A 13,461-nucleotide genomic window follows, 5' to 3' on the forward strand; every position below is an offset into this window, starting at 1 on the left:
TCATGATCCAGTGTGGAAGTGACTCCCTGTCACACAGAGTCTCTTGTCTTCATGGGCAAAGTGTCAGGCCTAGCAAAGGAATTGTCCTTGGAGTCACTTCAGTTTCCGGGTGAAGATTGCTGAGGAGATAAAGGTGTAGCTGGGAATGGGGTTGTCATAAACAGTTAGTTAAGGGTTAAGGTTTTTGTCTACCTGTAAAGGGTTAACAAGCAGTACCTGTGGACACCTGACCAGAGGACCAATGAGGGACAAGATTATTTTCAAATCTCTGTGGAGGGAAGCCTTTGTCTGCTCCACAGACACAGAAGAGCCAGAGACACATTCTCCTTCACCAGGCACACAGCTTGGGATCTCATTTCCCTTGTCCCAGCACACAGGGCTGTTCACAGACAAAGGCTTCCCTCCACAGAGATTTGAAAATAATCTTGTCCCTCATTGGTCCTCTGGTCAGGTGTCCACAGGTACTGCTTGTTAACCCTTTACAGGTAGACAAAAACCTTAACCCTTAACTAACTGTTTATGACAGGGGTCATGTCAGGGAGGGCAGCTTGTCTTAAGAGGCAGCTAGGAGGGGTGATCTGGCTGAATACTCCCGCTTGGACTCCCAGAGTCCTGACACTAAAGTCTGAGGCCTTATCTCTGGAAGAGTAGTTACATTTAAACCTGGGCTGTGGTTCAGACCTTCTAAGTGCAGGATCCTCCTCAAGCTTTCTGGGATGCTCTGAGGCATTCAAAGCACAGCTAGCATGGGAGAAGCCCAAAGGCTTGTGCTTCTCCAAACCTTCTCTGAATCTCTAGAGAACAACACTGGACTGGTTATCTCACAAAAGCAGCCCTTCTGAGGGCATCTTCTTGTTTCTATTTCTGTTCCTGTAGGAATTTCAGAGAAAGTGAGAGGGCAGTTTGAGTTTGTGGGCTAGTGGGGTCTGAACTGCAAGTTCATATCCAGATCTGAGCACCGCTAAAGTTCACAGCTATGCGGTTAGTTCATCTCATTGTAGCACAAAGAACCAGCACCAATTTTAGGTCTGGATCAAGTTCAAAGGGTGGGATGGATTTGGTTTGGAAGTTTTTCTAGTACTGAGTGAAGGTTTGGAAATGAAAAGATCCCTTATTTCACTTGAATCTGTATATGCCTATACCTAACTGGAACCCAGATTTGCCAATTGCCATCCCTAATTCTGATACTCTCCTCTATGCAGGCAAAGAAGACTCCAAAATCCATTGTTTATCCTTCAGAGTCTGCAACAGAAAAGTCAAGTGTCACCTTCCTACCAGTTGGGTGGATGTAAGTAAATAAGCATATGTAGCAGGCACGCACATTGGGGATGATTCCAGAGCTCCTGTAAATTAGCTAAGTAGGGGGCGGAAAAAGAGAGAATCTCCCTCAGTTATGTAAGAGACGTGCACCCCTTTTTGTGGTTTTAACCAAGTAGAATCACAGAGGTTAAAAAAACTACAGCATCCTCATCTGGGAGTTTTCTAACCTGATACCATCTGCCAGAGATTTAAAGAAGGGGATTCAAGTGCATAATTAACCAAAAAGAGCACATTCTCAAAATCAGCTTTAACTTGAATAATCAAAAGCACCAAGTGATGTTACCAAGGGTTTCTGGATTGAGGGTGCACTTATAGAACCCTGACCAAAACAAAACTTGGAGAAGACAGGCTTGCTTTTCTACTTCTTTACATCATTTTTATGCCAGTCCAATTCCAGCACGGTCCAATGGAGTTAGACTGCTGTAAAAATTATGCAACCCAGTGGAAATCAAAGCCCTTGGTTTTTTTATAAAACGGATACACCAAAACACTCCAAACGTATCATTTTGTCCATCATTTAAATTGTTTGCAGAATGGAGGTGCCGGCAAGTCCTAAAGGTTCCTTCGTACTCACACAGAGCTCATCCCCAGGAGAGCAGGGATTCAAAGGGGGCCAGCTGTTCAAACAATTCCAGGAAACCTGTGTACAAATCTGACTTTTTTTTTCTTCTTCTTCAGAAAATGAGCCTTAAAAAAAGAAACAACAGAAAACAACACCTCCCCCACCCCAAACTGGAAGCCTTGGAAATCTCCAACGAACAGGCAAAAATCAAGCGTGCAAAGCAAATCATAATACTTGGGGATTGACAATCCACATTTCATCAGAGTGAAGTAAGTATATCCCAGCTAGACACCAGTCAGAATCACATGTTCTGGACACAGCAAGAAGATCTTATCAGCTAGGTGATTTCATGCCTTTATTCAGGCTAATTTTCCCTCGGGAGGGGGAAACCATAAACCAAAACAACCAACTCCAGTTGTTGGAGTTTTTTTTTTTAAATCCAAATTCAGCTCTGCTAGGCCAGCCCAAAACAGTTGTTTTAGCAAGATTAGCTCATTTCCAAATCCATGGTACTATTTTTGGCATCCAGACATGTGTACCTCTGCCAACTCCCCAAGCGACTGTGCTTCTGAACTCTTTCATGTTTTACAACTGCTCTGTGTTGTCTGAAGATTTTGCTACAAGAGGGAGAAGACATCACTTCATTGGGTAGTTGGACAATTTTTCTGCACTTCATCATTGCAAGGCTGTGTTTTGACAGGGCAGCTAATGCTCCCTTGGCACCCAGAAGATTTGTTTGAGAAGACAACAAAAGGAGGCGGGAGTGGTGGGGGTAGGAAATACAATCCACTGTCAGTATTCTTTAACTATACCATCACTTTCTGAGGGAAGGACAACAGAGGGTTGAAATTTATTCTATTCACCATCAATCACAATGAGCCAATAATGGCCCAAGGTTTTTGGGGAGGAGTCTGGAAAGCTGGGTATGCAGGGCCACAGGCAGAATTCCATAATCCTGAAATTCTGGAGGGTGGAATTCTCCATCATAAGTGGAGGGCTCAGTGCTGTGACCCCTCTCTTCCTTCTGCAGATTAAGTTCTATGGCATGGGCTCTTCTCTGGCCATCTGTCAGCAATTTCTCCCCACCTCCAATCCCCAGAGTGCAGGACTAAGAAAGAGGCTCACAACTTTTCAGATCAGATCTCATTGCAAGGATCACACGTGTCATCCCTCAACCTCCAAGAGACTCCAGATCTGTGGATCTGGTGCCATATCCACTCATGTCAATAGAAAGTCTCCCATTGACATTAGTGGGCATTGGATAAGGACCTACCTGAGCCTGCTGGCTGGTTGCCTCAGCTTCCCTTCTTAGGTCTGTGGGCTCTGCCATATTCAACAGAAGTAACTCCTTACCATAGTTCTGAAGAAATGCAATGATCATAGCTCTGATATTCCTGGGCTAGCTGTAAGCACGGAGCGGGGAGAGATGGCTACTTGAGGGTACACCTACACAGCCCACGCCAGTGTGTCTCCCAGCCCAGGTGGACAGACTTGTGGGGCTTGCACTACCATGCTAAAAATAGCTGTGGAGACATTGCAGCATGGGCTAGAGCTCAGGCTCTGAAGCCTAGAGAGGAGGTGGATGTCAGAGCCTGACCTCCAGCCTGAGCAGCAATTTCAAAGCACTGTCTACACAGCTATTTCTAGAGTGCTACCGTGAGCCTCGCAACCACGTGTCTTTTGACCTGGGCTGGGAGGCTCGCTGCCATGGGCTGTGTAAACATATCCAAGAGTCAAGGATGTTTTCATCCTTGTTTTTCTTCCCTTCCCCCTTGAGTGTTTCCTATATTCCCCAGATTGTTCCAGATCTCTTACTTTATGGACGAGGCTGGGATCCCCCTGGCTACTCTCCTCATCTTCTGAACTCTTCTGTTCCTCATCTGATGTGACGTCCTCCACGGGTACCACAGAGACAGGGCACACCTTGTAAGGCTCGGTATAGGCACTGTAAGCAAAAGGAACAGATCAGCCCATCACATTCTCACCATGCACTCCTCGTCACTGTTACTCAGACATAAGTATTCCATAGGCAGCCCAGACACAGCTAGTGGCAGGTAAACCCTGTAGGTCTGTTAAACTTGGGAAGCAGGATTCCTGGAGCTTCCTGCTTTTTGATAGTAAGTTCATAGGCTGCCATGAATGTGAAACATAATAGGAGGAAAGTTAACAAAACTCTTTAAACCTCCCAAAAAGTTTGGTGTTTTGGTTCAGTCCAAGCTTGGGACAGAAGTTTGACCGGGTTCATATTTTAGGGCCACAATTCGAACTGGTTTACCCTTTGCTAGATCTAACTACCCAAAATGAATATAATAAAATAATAATGACTAACAATGATAATTAATTATAGAGCTGAGATACTGTGCTGCTGGGTTCTCTAGGGATACTTCAGATCAGGGGAAGCAACCTCTGGTACGAGTGCCGAAGGCGGCACGTGAGCTGATTTTCAGTGGCACTCACACTGCCCGGGTCCTGGCCACCGGTCCTAGGGGCTCTGCATTTTAATTTAATTTTAAATGGAGCTTCTTAAACATTTTAAAAACCTTATTTACTTTACATACAACAATAGTTTAGTTATATATTATAGACTTATAGAAAGAGACCTTCTAAAAACGTTAACATGTATGACTGGCACGTGAAACCTTAAATTAGAGTGAATAAATGAAGACTCGGCACACCACTTCTGAAAGGTTGCCGACCCCTGCTTCAGATCAATAAAACAGCACAATAGTAACACCAATAACCATAGATAAAGTGCTAGGAATGGGCTCAAACCAAATCCTCAGATCTAAATATTTATGAATTGTTTCAGTGGAATCTGAACCCAGATCCAGATCCCGCAGCTCTGGCTCATCTCTGTATTTCATAGCACCTTCCACCTGAGGATCTCAAATAATTTTGCCAATGTGGATGAATCTTGAGCCTGAATGCCAGTCACAGAGCACTATGAAGGTGGCCATGGGTGAGTTAGTGTGACTAAGTGCTGGATTTGCCCTGGATTTCACCTAGAAAGTCCACTACGAAGGGAGTTTACAACAGTACATATAGGCTGCAATTTCACTGGGACTGGGGTAAAGGTAAATGGGGCACAACCCCAACTCCACAACCCCAAATGTGGTGAGCACAGGCTAGGGAGAAGCCATGGCCAGAGAAATCACTGATCTCCTGCGGAGTATCTACGGTGGGGGCTTTATGCATTTCCCAGCGGAAACTAAAGCTGTCCTACCAAGGTATAATCCCCCAAGGAATAATCCCCCAAGGCTGGTGGAAACATCACCTGCCCCTCCTCAATATGAATCAGCACTACAGTGACTGGACACCCACTGACACAGAAAAAGTTTTTTTGCCAAAGGTAGAGTATGAATCTAGCCCTTAGTCCTTATTCTCTGAGGGCCCAATCCAAACCTGCTGAAGAGAATGACTGAGGAGACTCAATGGGCTTTTTTCATTCAGGCCTGATTTTTCATTCAGGAATGCAGCTCCCTGCTGAGGAGAAACTGTTTGATTTTTACATTTATTTATAAACAGTTAGACCGCCCTGCCACAGCTCCTCCAAGATCCTCATTGCCGGACTGCAGCGGAGATCGCTCCAATGGCTCAGAGGGGAGAGAGGCTTCAGGGAGCTGCTCTGCATACTCTGCCGCAAGAGGATGGTGGTAGGTAGAGATTGAGCCTCTTCTGCTCCTAAGCATTGTCTTCCCTTGTTTATTATTAGTGTCTGTGGTTTTTCAGTGTGGGCGGCATCACTGCACTTCCTAAACCCTGCCTAGCTGCAACAACAAAGGAGCCTCTGTGGATCAGCTCCACCCCTCACTTCCAAGCTTTTATTGATGGTAATTGCGTTATTACTTTACTTTCCTCACTCCCAGTGCCTGAAATATATACAACTCGAAGGCCAGCTTATCTTCACTAACCCTCTCATCCATCAGGGAGTCTGACAATGTGGAGTCACAGGTTGCTATTTTAAAAGTGATGTATGTGGGTGGCATTGGCAGCAGAACGCTAGGGGCAGATGCTCCCAAAGCATATCATTTTAAAGGGGTGTCTAGACAAACTCTATTAGTATTTCTACTGCTGTCCCATCCTCCTCTGGTTCTGTTACCTATGGTCTGTCCTCAAGCTGAGTCAGGCTTCGAGGCGTAACTCTCTTCTTGAATCTCTGATTGTCTTAAACTCTTCTCCCATCCTAATACCCAGATCCAAAACTCATTAAAATCAATGGCAGGCTTTCCATTGACTTCAGCGGGCTTTGGATCAGGCCCTAAATACAAGTCTCTCCTTTTCACGTATTAACTCTGCTCCACCAGCTCTGCCTCATTTCATCCTACACCCTGTCCTACTCCCTACCCCCCCCCCCGATCTTCTCTCCTCATTGCTCTCTTTGACTTTTCTGTCCACTCCTTTCTCCCTCGCCTACATATGCCTCAGCCTCCCAACCCAATATAAACCTCATGCCCTCTCTCTTTTCCTTCAAAATCCTTATGAAAGCCCAGCTGTTCTTAATGGCCATAAGTCCTCTATGAGGGGGTGCTCACCCCACACTACAATGGAGGGGTTAAGGTGGCTCAGAAGGGCTAATTAGCTGGGTAGGCTGCACCTTGGGGGAGATTAAGGCTTGATGGCAAGCGCTACTTGAAGATGTAGCCCATCTGAGCAGGAGTAGCTGGAGGCTTGATAAAGCCAGGAAGTCAGAGCAGAAGGAGGACAGAGTGGAGGTCTGCAGTCACTCTCTGGGTCTAGGGAGGAGTGAAGAAGGAAACCCAGGGGCAGAGCAGATGCCTGGGGATCCACACATTGAGGGAAGGAGTTACCCAGAAGGGTGTTGGAGAAGAAAGCCAGCAGAGGGCAGAGTAGGAAGAAGCCTATGGAAATGGCAGCATGGGTTGAGATGGTACAGACCTTGGCTGCTGATTGTAAGGTCCCTGGGTTGGAACACAGTGGTGGGCAGGCCCAGGTTTCCCTACCAGCTATTGTGGAAGTGGCACAGTCTTGACTGGGAAGACTGTGTGGAGTAGTACCAGACAGCGGGTCTGATGAGACTTTGTTACTCCAGGAGGGGAAAACTGTATAGTGTCCTGGCCAGAAAGCCAGGCCTCGGAGAGGAAGCACTGCGACTCCTAGACAGCAAGAGGGGCTGCAGCACTAGCGAGTAACAGAATGAAGCCTCAGCCCAGGCAGAGCTAATCCCCAGATGCAGCCACAAGGGGGAGGCCCAGTGGTGAGTGGACTCTGTTTGGTGGAGAATGCAGGCATGACAACTGACCAACACGAGGAGTCTGAAGGTCTGCAATTAGAGTTTCCAATTTTCTAATCTCACAAAACTGAACACCCTAGCCCCACCCCTTCCCCAAGGCCCCGCCCCCTTCCCCAAAGCCCTGCCCCAGCTCACTACATTCCCCCTCCCTCGGGGGCTTGCTCTCCCCCTCTGTCACTCACTTTCACTGGGATGGAGCAGGGGGTTGGGGTGCAGGATGGGGTGAGGGCTGTAACTGGGGGTGCAGACTCTGGGGTGGGGCCAATAATGGGGGGTTCAGGATGCAGGAGGGGGCTCCGGGTTGGGGCAGGGAGTTGGAGTGTGTGGGGGGGGTGAAGGCTCCAGCTGGGGGTGCAGGCTCTGGGATGGAGCTGGAGATGAGGGGTTTGGGGTGCAGGAGGGGGCTCCACGCTGTGGGGGGGGCGAGGGATTCAGAATGTGGGGTGGGGGGCTGTGGGTTGAGGCAGGGGGTTGGGATGTGAGAGGCGGTATGGGCACTGGGCTGAGGGTGCGGGCTCTGGGGTGGGGCCGGGGATGAGGAGTTCAGGGTGTAGGAGGGGGCTCTGGGCTGGGGCAGGGGGTTGGGGTGTGGGGGGTGATGGCTCTGACTGGGGGTGCGGGCTCTGGGGTGGGCCCGGGGATGAAGGGTTTGGGGTGCAGGAGGGGGCTCTGGGATTCTGGGGGATAGGGCTGGGACAGGGGGTTGGGGCATGGGCTTACCTCGGGTGGCTCCCGGTCAGCGATGCAGCGGGACTAAGGCAGCTCCCTGCCTGTCCTGGCTCCATGCTGCATCCTGGAAGGTGGTACAGTTCCTAGGTGTGTGTGTGGGAGGGGGGGGGGGGATGGGAGGGACAGGAGGCTCCACACGCTGCTCTTGCCTGCAGGCACCACCCCCCAGCTCCCATTGGCCACAGTTCCCAGCCAATGGGAGTGCGGAGCCGGTGCTCGGGGCGCGGACAGCACATGGAGCCCTGTGCCCCTGCCCCACCTAGGAGCCAGAGCTGCTGGCTGCTTCCGGGGTGTAGTGCAATGCCAGGACACATAGGGACCAGCCTGCCTAAAATGGCCATCTATGTGACCAGGGAGATGCGGTTGGCCAATGGAGACTCCTGCGACTGTGGGGCCTGATTCTGATCCTTAGTCCATTCACGTCTCCGGGCGGAGTTCCTCTGGGCGGCGTCCGCTGGCTCCCTTGACACCTTCGAGGAGCAGTGGGCGCTGTCCGGGGTTCTCTGCTCGGTGTCCCCGTCAGGCTCCCTTCTTATGACCCTTTGACCGCACTCCTGTCCCTGTTCTTTTATTAGGTGTCCCCCGCAATTAGTGGGTTTCTGAGGCCCTGTGGTACCTCCCCTTAGGCTGGGGGGGGGTTCCGTTAGCTTGGGGCGGGCTTTGCCCGCCCCGTTTCCCAGAAACCCAATAGATTAGACCTGCAACACCGCTGACTGGACTTTTAATGGCCTGGTCGGCGGTGCTGACCAGAGCTTCCAGGGTCCCTTTTCAACCGGGCATTCTGGTTGAAAACTGGACACCTGGCAATTCTGCCTGCAATAGGGAAAGGACAGGGAAAGGGGACCATGGAGCCACCATGTACGGAAGCCTTCTTTGCAGTGGAGAGATATACCCTACTGAGCTGGGTACCTAGGCAAGGAACTGACTATTGGGAATTAAAAATTGGCCATGCTGATTAAAGAGCCTGAAATAACATACAGTTTTGGAATAGAGTATCCACATCTTTGATGCGTAATGACATCTGTTTATTCTCAGGACACACTACCAAAAGCAGAGAGCACATTGGTTGGTGAATGACTTGTGCTAAGTGATAACTGCTCTAATGACTGCGTGGGCTTTTTGTGTGATATCACAGCACAAGGTAGCTGAAAACCTCTGTTAATTGTTGGCACATGAGTCACTAGTGAAAAGAGTGAGGCTTTTATTTTTCAATTCCTCTTCCCACCCTTGTGAATAGACAAGGATTCCCCCACTTCTCTAGCCCGCTGGGTGACTCTGCCCTCTGATAGAGCCGCACATTCTGATCCTTGGCCATCACCGCTGGCCAGTCTTCAGGTGAACAGTGACAGAAGACTAAGTATAAGAAATAAAAACATGCCACAATCACCTACAGAAATGGCTCAAGCCAAAGCCTGCTTAAGTCTGATCTCACTCACACCAGCGTACAGAGGGAGTAACCCTGCTGCAATCAATGGAAAACGATTGTAAGTGAGAGGAGAAGGAAGTTTGGCCACTAGAGCCTCTTAAGTTATTTTGCCTCATTAGCTATGGAAAGGACAAAGATAATGAACTTTGTCCTATGATGATGTATAAGGAAGATGCCTGGAAAATGCAGTATTGTTCTGGCTAGATCCTCCAGCCTTTCAGGACTCCTGATGCCATGAATCAAGGAAAATACTGGGTACTGGAATGTAATATGCTGTAAGGCAGGGTTCCTTTCAGGATCTTTGTAGGTTCTGAATCCTTCACTTCCTGACCTGTCTAAGATTTACTTTTCTGCGTAATGCACCATCGATAAACTAGGATGATAATTATGCTAGAGTGCTAGTCAAAAGTTTGCACTCACTACAGTGCAGCGTCAATTACCTGAAGCTGATGATACAGAAAGTATTGAAATATCCACATCTTTCTCCAAGCTTTTCACTAACTGCCAGATCTTTCTCCTGACAACACTTACTCTATGGACAAATTTTCCTCCTCCCTTTATAATTACAGTACTGAGGGCAAGATAAGGTCATGGGGATACTAGTTCCATATACTTGGGAAATATTTTTGATGAGAATCTAAGCTGTGCAAGTTGTATCAATGTACTATGAGGATGGTTGTCCTGACAATGCATGATGATGATTGATATTTTGGCACTTCAACTTCTGATCCTGGGCTGGGGGGAGGAGGGCAGAAAGTTCTGAGGCCAGGCAAAGGTGAATTGTGATAAAAAGAAAAGTTAAGAGAACTCCTCTCTCTTCCGCTACCTCCCTTCCCTACCCAAAAATGTGCCATTTGAGTTTGGCTGAAGAGTCATATTTTATCTGAACTGGTTCACTCCTCTCTCATTATAAACGTCCATGAGTTAAACAGAAGGAATTCAAGAGCCTTTTTGTTCTATCTCCTTCTGCCAGTTTTGGTTTGAAATTTGCCTGTTTAAAAGATTAAAGATTATTTAATTTAGGATCTACCATAACATGTTATCCAAGATCTTGGGGATGAGGAAAGACCTGGTAACCTAAAGCTTCTTCCCAAAGGATTATAATAACAATTAATAATTTAATAATATCTCATTAATTCCATCATGCATTTTTAAAACGACAAGTGATTTAGTGGCATTATCTTCTGAATGGGGCTGGAAAGAAATATGAATGAGAGATGGGTTTTGTTGCCATAGATATTCAGGGCACACAAACTGCACACTTACAAATGTATCCCTTCTGCCACCATTCATATTGGACCCTGATTATTTATGGCGGGCAATATGTTCTCCTCCTCAGAAGCTATTATTCTCTACAGTGTACGAATTTTAAGCAGAAAGACTCTCAGAAAGGGCAGTGGAAGAAGACAGAGGAGCTGGGCTAAGTTTTCTTGCCTGCTCAGGGATATTGTAGCAGGGTGGACCCTGCTCCTGCCCTGAAGGGGTTAAAAACAGCCCTGGGATAGGGCTCTGGCAGGAGAAGACAGCCTTTAGCCTGGGCTGATTGGGGAAGTGGCTGCAGCTGGGGGCCACGCCCCAAACAGAGCAACCGGGCCTTATAAGAAGGCAGGGAAGCCAGAGGCCAGACAGTTTCTCTCTGGCTATAGAGAGAGATGGGCCTAGCTGCTGGGAAACAGAGACCAGGTACCTGAGTGAAGCAGGGCTGGGGAAGGCTGAGGAGCTGGGAAGCTCCAGCCTAGAAAGCCCCAGGCTGTGGCCTAGCAGTAGGCCAATAGGTACTGGGGGTTGCAGGGGGCAACCTAGGGCTAGGCCAGGGCAGCAGGTCCAAACCCAACTTTGCCTGTGATGAGTAGGCTGATACTGCAGTCTGCCCCAGAGTGTGGGGCTAGACAATGACTGGCAGTAGCCAAATACTGAGGCAAGGTGAGGATAGAGGGTGAGGGTTCCCTGGGCAGGGGAAACCCAGAGAGAAAGGGGTTACTGCTAGGGGGCAGCACCCCATGTAAGAGGGCACCGGGTCCAGGGAGGGACACGGGGGGCCTGAAGACAGGTGGATCACCAGCCTGCAGAGGGCGCTCCAAACGCTGGAACAGAGCTAATTCCCCAGAGCAACCAACGGGAGGGCAGCCCAGGGGTGAGTCCGACCCTGTTACAGATATGAACTAGGGGGCGATAGGCCAGTAATAGAGAAATAAGTGCTCCTAAAATCCCCCTTAGTCCCATGTCAGAGATCAGAAAGTATATGGGTTTGAGATATCAGGAATTCTCTCTTTCTGACAAGCTTATCTGTTTACCTAGTAGATCTTGGGTACTGCTCGGGGGGCAACCATAAAAGAAATAAACAAAGTTGCAAAGCCACCTTGCTTCACCTGCCACGCCAGAGTCTTGATGGGAAAATAAAGAGCAATGACTTGTTATGATAGTAATGTCTTGGATCACTGAGTCTAGAAATTAAAATACATTTCACACACACAAAGGATTGTCTTATATTCATATATGCTCAAGGGAAAAATTGCTCAGGATGCTGTTGTGCCATGATAGCCCAACAACTGCCTACTGCTAACCTATAATTGCAGGGTTTCTTTCATCTTCCTAACTCTAGAGTAAGTCGGTATTGGCCGCTGGTGGAAACAGGATAGTGGATTAGATGGACCATTGGTCTAATCCAGTGTGGCAGTTCTTATGAAGTTTATATCAACAAGATGAAATACACCAGGGTGCCCTTCCCTCCCCCGCCGTCGCTTCATGATGATGTACAAAGGTGTCATGTACTGATGAAGTCACACTGTGAAGGTGCAATATCATCGCATTTAGGAGCTGCATTGCAATGTTAAACTGTAGTATTCCAGATTATCTGACTGCTGTCGGAGTGCTAGGCTGGCAAGATATAGGTCCTAGGAAAATCACAGATGTCCTGTATGTTTGGGGACAGAGGTGACCAGAGTGTGTGAAATTCAGATGGGTTTGGTTCACAGAGATTTTGTGTACATTGTCTCCCCAGTTTTGCTGCATATGCATTTGACTGCAAGATCCAAAGATAAACTCAGACAAAAGGGGTTTGTCTGAATTTAAGTTTGTACCAGGCAAAAATCAGCTTCCGTGCCATTTACCACCAAAACCTCAAATCCTTAGGATTCACCTGAAATTTGACTCCAAATTTGCTTGAAACTCCGCTCCAAGTTTGCCGAAAGGTTCCTAGATCTGGGTAAATTTAGAGTGAGCTTTGGACTGGCAACAACTGCCCTCTATATTTCCTCTAGTTTAAGGTATTCAATCAACCCCGCATCTCAGAACCCCACAAAATTGGGGGAAAATCAGATTAGATATTAATTTAGCAGCTGGTCCTATGTTTATATAACAAACCAATCCAAACTGCTCCCCCACCCCAACCCCAAAAATCTGAACCCTCTTGATCTTTAGACAAGTTTGGATTATGTCTAGTTTTTCCATAAACTTTTCACACAGTTCTAGTAGCAAATGTTTTTATTCTGCTTCATATCCTTAACTGCTGTCTATTACCACTGATAGAATTATGTGCCCGTGCGGGAAAGAAGGTAAAGAAACTAACTGTTCCTTCATTCAGACAAAACATCTGTGGATTTAGACCTAAAATAATGATGGATGATATTTTGCTTAGCCTGTTAGGAAATCCATCCATTGACCATGTGGACGGGAAAGCTAATCATGTTTTAATCCTATTTACTGCTCATGGTTTCGAGTTTGCAATCCAAGCCCTGGAGTTGTACCTGCCGGGAGCTGTACCTGTCACTTTTTATTGAATGTGTATTATTGCCCTCGTTTCCTCACATTCACTACAAGAGTCTTAGAACTCAAACTTTCTCCTTTCCACTGTATAGTGCGGGGGGACGCGAGCCATTCTGGAGTCCCTCCATTTTCTTCTCCCATTTACTAGAGGGAGTAAAACTAGAACTTTTTGCTCCAGCCCCTTGAACTTCAATGATCCAGATAAAAAGAAGCCCAGGTTGGAATCACGCCTCATTTTCATTCTGCTTTTGAAACCCCAAACCATTACTGAGATTGGGCGTAACTGGACCCTTCACCTGACAACTCCCCTCCTTCCCCCTGAATGTAGGTGGTTCAGATAACTTGGAACCCAAATATGCAAACCCCAAACCTGGTCTCATTGACTGCACACCCTTGCCATCTACGCCT

The 13,461-nt window shown here is 47.6% G+C and overlaps 1 protein-coding gene and 1 long non-coding RNA gene across 3 annotated transcripts in view; one reads left to right on the top strand and one right to left on the bottom strand.

Annotated features, from left to right (window-relative positions):
• The window catches only part of FGD5 (FYVE, RhoGEF and PH domain containing 5), a 153,042-nt gene that overhangs the window by 83,937 nt on the left and 55,644 nt on the right, over window positions 1-13,461 (bottom strand). For both annotated transcript variants that reach the window (XM_045022692.1, XM_045022691.1), the window contains exon 3: window positions 3,698-3,827. In XM_045022692.1, the coding sequence (XP_044878627.1) occupies window positions 3,698-3,827 (130 nt within the window). The remainder of the gene's footprint in view (window positions 1-3,697; window positions 3,828-13,461) is intronic.
• LOC123373658 lies at window positions 1,161-5,520 on the top strand. The gene is made up of 3 exons (XR_006580805.1): window positions 1,161-1,288; window positions 1,999-2,151; window positions 5,408-5,520. It is a non-coding gene; the product is annotated as an uncharacterized LOC123373658 (long non-coding RNA).

The sequence above is a fragment of the Mauremys mutica genome, chromosome 7, assembly GCF_020497125.1.
Source record: "Mauremys mutica isolate MM-2020 ecotype Southern chromosome 7, ASM2049712v1, whole genome shotgun sequence".
NCBI classification, from domain to species: Eukaryota; Metazoa; Chordata; order Testudines; family Geoemydidae; genus Mauremys; species Mauremys mutica.